At 30.6% G+C, this 6,000-nt stretch overlaps 1 protein-coding gene across 1 annotated transcript in view; it reads left to right on the top strand.

Moving 5' to 3' along the window:
- Positions 1 to 3,463: 3,463 nt before the first annotated feature.
- LOC119612259 (dystrophin-like) overlaps positions 3,464 to 6,000 on the top strand; it is a 45,418-nt gene continuing 42,881 nt past the window's right edge. The window contains exon 1 of the mRNA XM_037968022.1: positions 3,464 to 5,034. Coding sequence (XP_037823950.1) covers positions 3,558 to 5,034 — 1,477 coding nt within the window. The 5' untranslated portion in view covers positions 3,464 to 3,557. The remainder of the gene's footprint in view (positions 5,035 to 6,000) is intronic.

The raw sequence follows: 6,000 nt of genomic DNA, 5'->3' as shown, positions 1-6,000 counted from the left end.
ATCTGTAAATGCCGGTTTAATTGTAAACGTTTTACTTAATATGTTTACAATTTGCCATGTGATTTTATGGCTGGTGCTAAAACTGCTGATTTGTTGTTTTTGTTGCTGTTGCTGTATGTTGGATAGTTTGTTTTATAGCCTTTTACAAGCGCCTAAAAACCCTCTATACTTTTCTGCATATGTTTTATTGCTATTTAAAGCTTTTTGTTTTAGACAAGAAATAAAAGCAAATAACAAATAAAACTGCTTTTTAAAAAGAAATAAAGGGAAAACTAAGAATGAAAACAAGTAAGAAATAAATAAAGAAAGAAAGTTAAACATAAAAGTGTCAAGTGTTGATTAAATTGTTGGCTTTTCTTCTTTTAAGTGGTGATTTATTTTAATTAATAGTTATATTCATTGGAATTTCTTTACTGTCATTATTTGCTTTTATTCATTCATATATGTTTAGTTTTTCTTTTATTTCTAAGGAGCAGCTTGTGTTTTTCTTTTGCTTTATATTTATTTAGCCTTAATGTAGGCAATACAAAGATTGTTTTTATAAAATAGGCTGTGGCATAAAAGCAAATAAATATTGTTAAATAGCTTTTAATGAGCCAGGTGTTTTGTGAAATTAAATGAAAAGGAGTTTGTTTAAGTAATCAATTGTGTTTTTCTTATTATGAAAAAGAAAATAAGGAAATTGTTGAAGATTTGAGAATAAAAGGTATCAAAATTATGATAACAGTTTTTTGATGTGCTTTCGAACTTAATTGCGAAAATTTAATTCTTATTCCAAAAATTTTATATTTGTTGTTAGAAAAATGTTTGTATTTGAAGAATAGTATTTGATTAAGACTCTCTGTCTCTGATATAAGTTCGATGTTGATAAACTTAATTTCACATTTAAAAATCTGTGCAAACTTTAAACATTTCCTTTAAATTTAATTTAATTTTTCTTAAGAAAAAATTAAACGAATATCATTTTTAAATTTTTTTCATTAATATTGAAAATTTAGCATTTTTAGCTTATTTTCAAAAATTCAAACTTAATTTCGAAAATTTAAATTTTAAGCGAAAATGCTACTTTTTAAGTTTTTTGTGAAAATTATGTAATTTTAATAGTAAGCGAACAGTTATCAAAATTTCAAACTATTTTCGAAAATTCGAACCTAACTTCGAAAATTGTGTTTTATAGCAAAACTGTTTATTATTACATTTTTTGTGAAAATCGAGTAATTTTAACAGTTTTCAGCATTTCGAACTATTTCCGAAAATTCGAACTTAATTGCGAAAATTAAGTTTTAAAGAACAAATGCCAATTGTCTAAATTCTTTTTTAAAAATCAACTAATTAACAATTTCTTTTTAATATTTTAATTTATTTACGAAAATTCGACCTTAATTTTGAAAATTAAATTAAATTCGAATTTATATTTACTCGGTTGTTGTTGTAACAGTTCGACTGTAGCCGAAGTTCTTTCCGGAGCGAAGATCCAATTTTAGTTAGTTAGTTAGTTAGTTATTTAGTTAGTTAGTTAGTTAGTTAGTTAGTTAGTTAGTTAGTTAGTTAGTTAGTTAGTTAGTTAGTTAGTTAGTTAGTTAGTTAGTTAGTTAGTTAGTTAGTTAGTTAGTTAGTTAGTTAGTTAGTTAGTTAGTTAGTTAGTTAGTTAGTAGTTAGTTAGTTAGTTAGTAGTTAGTTAGTTAGTTAGTTAGTTAGTTAGTTAGTTAGTTAGTTAGTTAGTTAGTTAGTTAGTTAGTTAGTTAGTTAGTTAGTTAGTAGTTAGTTAGTTAGTTAGTTAGTTAGTTAGTTAGTTAGTAGTTAGTTAGTTAGTTAGTTAGTTAGTTAGTTAGTTAGTTAGTTAGTTAGTTAGTTAGTTAGTAGTTAGTTAGTTAGTTAGTTAGTTAGTAGTTAGTTAGTTATTTTTTGAGGTTATTCCTGATTAAATATTAAAAACGTAAACTTTAGGCTGATTCCGAAAATTCGAAATTAATTTCGAAATTTTTTTATCAATTTTCTTAAGAAAAATTTCTTAAAATGTATATTTCAACATTATTTCGTTAAAAATTTAGAAATGATAAGTTGTAATCCTAATTTCGATTTTTCGAACTTAATTTCTACCTAAACAATTTTAATTCTTTTAAATATAAAAAAACTCAATACTTTTCGTACATTTTCTTAAAATTTCAACTTTTCGAATATAAATTAAAATTTTAATTTATTCCCTTTTAATTCCTTGGTTTAAAATTTGTTTATTTCTCTGCTCTTACAAACTTCTTGCTAACCTTATTTTTTCCATTTTCTTGAGTGTATTAAATTAATTCCCTTTCATTTCCCATTTGAAATTCCCTTTCATAACTTGAGCTGCAACTCTTTTGCTTTAAGTACCCGAGTACTTAAGCTACTTCTTTTTTAGTGCCAGAAAGAAGAAAATTTCCCCTTAAGTTATAAAATTATATTAACATTTTCTAAAACAAATTTTCTTTTGTTGGCGAATGCAACAACTGCTGCTTAAAATAAAAATAAATATTTATATGAGGTTAGAATGCAAAAAAAATTCCAAGAAAATGAGAAAATAAATAGAAAAGGCAACATAAGGTAAACACAATTTCTAGTATAGAATAAGACTAAGAAATGGGAATATTATATATGGAATAGTATAGCAGTAAAACACCTAAAAGTATGCTTTATAATTTTTAAACAGGAATAAAATTAAAATTAGCAAAAAAATGCTTAGAACAAATTAAACGAAAACTTTTATTTTAATAAAAATAGGAAAGAAAAAATAAGCCTTAAAGTATGCTTTGAGTAAACTTTAAATAACTCCTAAAAGTAGACTTTAAATTTAATGCAACTTAAATGTCAAACAAATCGATTATAGTTTCTCCAACATTAAACAAATTATTAATGATAATAAATAAACAACTAAAAAAATAATAAATTCATAATTTCGTTGTGCAAAAACAACAGCTAAAAGTATGCTGCAGAAAAAAACCTAAACCTAAAACAAAAGTGTATACCGCAATTAAAAATTACTAACAATAACAAAAACCACATATGAAGTTATACTCAAACATGTAAATTTTGTTGATAAATTGCCAAAAAGCAGGCAATACAAAATGTTCAACTTAAAACGCCACAAAATATAATGTGCGAATTACCCAAAAAAAAGAACGAAAAGATTAACAACTAGTGGTAACAATAACGCGAAATTTGTGTACACAAATAAAGTGATAATCGTTGTGAAAGGCACTCATAAAAATAAATTATATAATAAAATAATTAAACCCTAAATTAGGCAGCAATTATTAACAACATTTTCTTTTCAAACAGGCATTGAAAATTCCAATTTTTTACCATGAAAAAACACTTTTTTAGGTGTTTTACAAAATAAAATTCGTAAAAATATGCTTTAAAATTTGTTAAATAAAAAACAACTCCCTAAAATATGTTTTACAACAACACCAACAATCATATCAATAAATAACTGTGAATTTTCTACTAAATAATTAAAAAAAATTAATAGAAAATAAATTTCCAACGCACATCATCTAAACCCCAAAAGTATATTATACAAAATGACTGCCAAGCCCAGTGAAAGTGATATGCCTAAAATGGCACCTGAAATACCACGTTTAAATTCGGAATTAGCCGCACAAGCTGCTTTAAGAGCACAACAGTTGCTGCGCAAACAGGCCTCACAAGAGGAGCAGCAGCATCACACTGGCAATCATAGTAAACCGGTTATGCAGCTGCCTCCCAAGCCTCATGGTGCCCAGCCTCCTCCCTTGCCGCCTCAGCATAATAAACCAGTTCCTGCTATACCGGCCCGTTCGGCTGATAGGGCCCCACCACCAGAGATACCACCTAAACGTCATAGTTTAAAAAGTTTGCCAGATGGTTTTAATTTGCCTCCACCCGGCAGGCAGCCGCCGCCTTTGCCCAAAAAGCCCATGTCGGCTCAAAGTTCGGCCCAAAGTTCCACACAAAATAGCGCACAAAATTCTCCTCTAGCGGTGGCCAAATTTAAGGATAAGCCTCCAGTGCCGCCCGAGAAACCGGAGATCAAAAGATCCTCAAATCCCTTCGACATGCCTCTGGACAAAAATGTACCCTCTCCAGCCCCCACTAGGGCCAGTGATTTGAAGAAATCCTCTACTGCTTCCTCTTCTAATACATCTTCTTCTTCACGTCTTTCTCCCACTGATGATTTTGGTTCGGAAGATGCTTTGCGCGGCATAGAAAGTGGCATACGCAATATGGAAAGAGCCATGCAGGAGCAAATGAATCTACGCTCTTTCGAGGCTGCTCAAAGTAATTTTGATATGCAATTTAAGGCCGCCCTTAGTAGTGGACAACGTCATATTTCCGCCGTCAATATGAGGGCAGCTGCCTATGAGCGTAATCTGTCTTTGGATGAAAATGCTGTAGCAGCCCAAAGTGCTGCTGCCGCTGCCAGACAATCCATAGAAGAAATTAAACAATTAAGAGCTCAGGCGTTACAGAACTCCTCCACCAATAATCTAAGTCAATTGGAACAATCGCAACAGCAAGCCATGCGTTCTACCATAGAACATCATATGCGTTCTTTAGATCGTAACTTACCTCTTGAACTGCAATACAGTCGTCATCGTCAGCATATGCCATCGGCTGCCGCCGCCGCCGCCCCTTCCGCAGTAGCTGCTGCAGCACCACCACCACCTTCATCAGCCTCAGCTTCGGTTACAGCTCCCATTGTGGTACCGGCCTCCTCAGGACCTATGCCTCTTAGTTCAGAATTTAGAGAACATATTCGTCAACAATTGTTGGGCAACATTCCCGGCACTGTGGTACACAACACAGGCCAGAGTCCTGGTTCAGCTGCTGCTGCTGCCTTACTACAACATCAGGCTCAATCGAGAGCCGCCGCTGCTGCTGTAGCTGCCGCCCAGGCTGGTGGTGTGGTAGGTGGTGTACCGAATACTGTAACAGCTGCTTTAAGCCGCGAAGAAATGCGCATGCGTCGACGTTCCTCACACGATGAGACACAAATGTCTCAGGCTCCTGCTATACCGGGTAACAGAGTTTAAGTTCTTAAATTTATATTTTTTTTTTAAATAAAGTTTTTCTTTTATCAATTTAAATTGTTTTAATTTATTTATTTTTGATTTCATTTTCCTGTAAAAGCTTCAAACCTTTTTCAGTTGTTTCATACATCTTTATTTATTTGATTACTACAAAAAGTTGCTTCAAACATGAGTGTAATTTTAATGAAAAATGCTTCAAACTTGAATCAAACATTTGAAATTTGAATTTATTGTTATATATTTGATATCAAACATGAATTTAACTTAAGTCAGTTGCATCAAACTTGATTTTTTAAATAAAGTAGTTGCTTCGAAGTTGTATTAAACATTAAGTTTAAGTCTGTTGCATCAAACAGAAGTTTTAGATTGAATTAGTCGTTTCATACCTAAGTTCAACTTAAGTAAGTTGTATCAAACAGTAATCAGTTGTATCAAACAGTAATCAAACATTATTTTATCATATCTATATATGACGTCTTTGTCTGATCTGATCAGATAGAAAACCTGCTTTGAGGCACAGACAGCTTGAAAATATGTCACTAAAATGTTGTTATTTCATCGAAAACTTGATAATTCCCCGAAAAATCGATATTTCGCTAAAAATTTAATATTTGAGTGAAAAATCGATACTTGACTAAAAACTCGATAATTTGTCGAAAAATTAGTAATTTCCCAAATAAAAACATTATTCACCAAAAACTCACTGAAAGAACAATATTTCACTAAGTGAAAAATTTACCGAAACAATTCAAAATTCAACGAAATCTCTATAAATTCACCGAAAAATCAATATTTCACCGATAAATCGGTTTTCACAAAAAAAATCGATATTTCACTAAAAACTCGATAATTCACCGAAAAATTTAATTAAAAAAAATTTTCAATGAAATCGTAATTTTACCAAAATATCACCAAAAAATCTAATTTCACCGAAAAATCGTTAATGAAACGAAAT

Source organism: Lucilia sericata, unplaced genomic scaffold (genome assembly GCF_015586225.1).
Source record: "Lucilia sericata isolate MDLA Ls3-8-SP2 unplaced genomic scaffold, ASM1558622v1 Contig001640F_arrow, whole genome shotgun sequence".
NCBI classification, from domain to species: domain Eukaryota; kingdom Metazoa; phylum Arthropoda; class Insecta; order Diptera; family Calliphoridae; genus Lucilia; species Lucilia sericata.
Note: the sequence above shows the minus strand (reverse complement) of the source record. Positions and strands in the feature narration are given on the sequence as shown.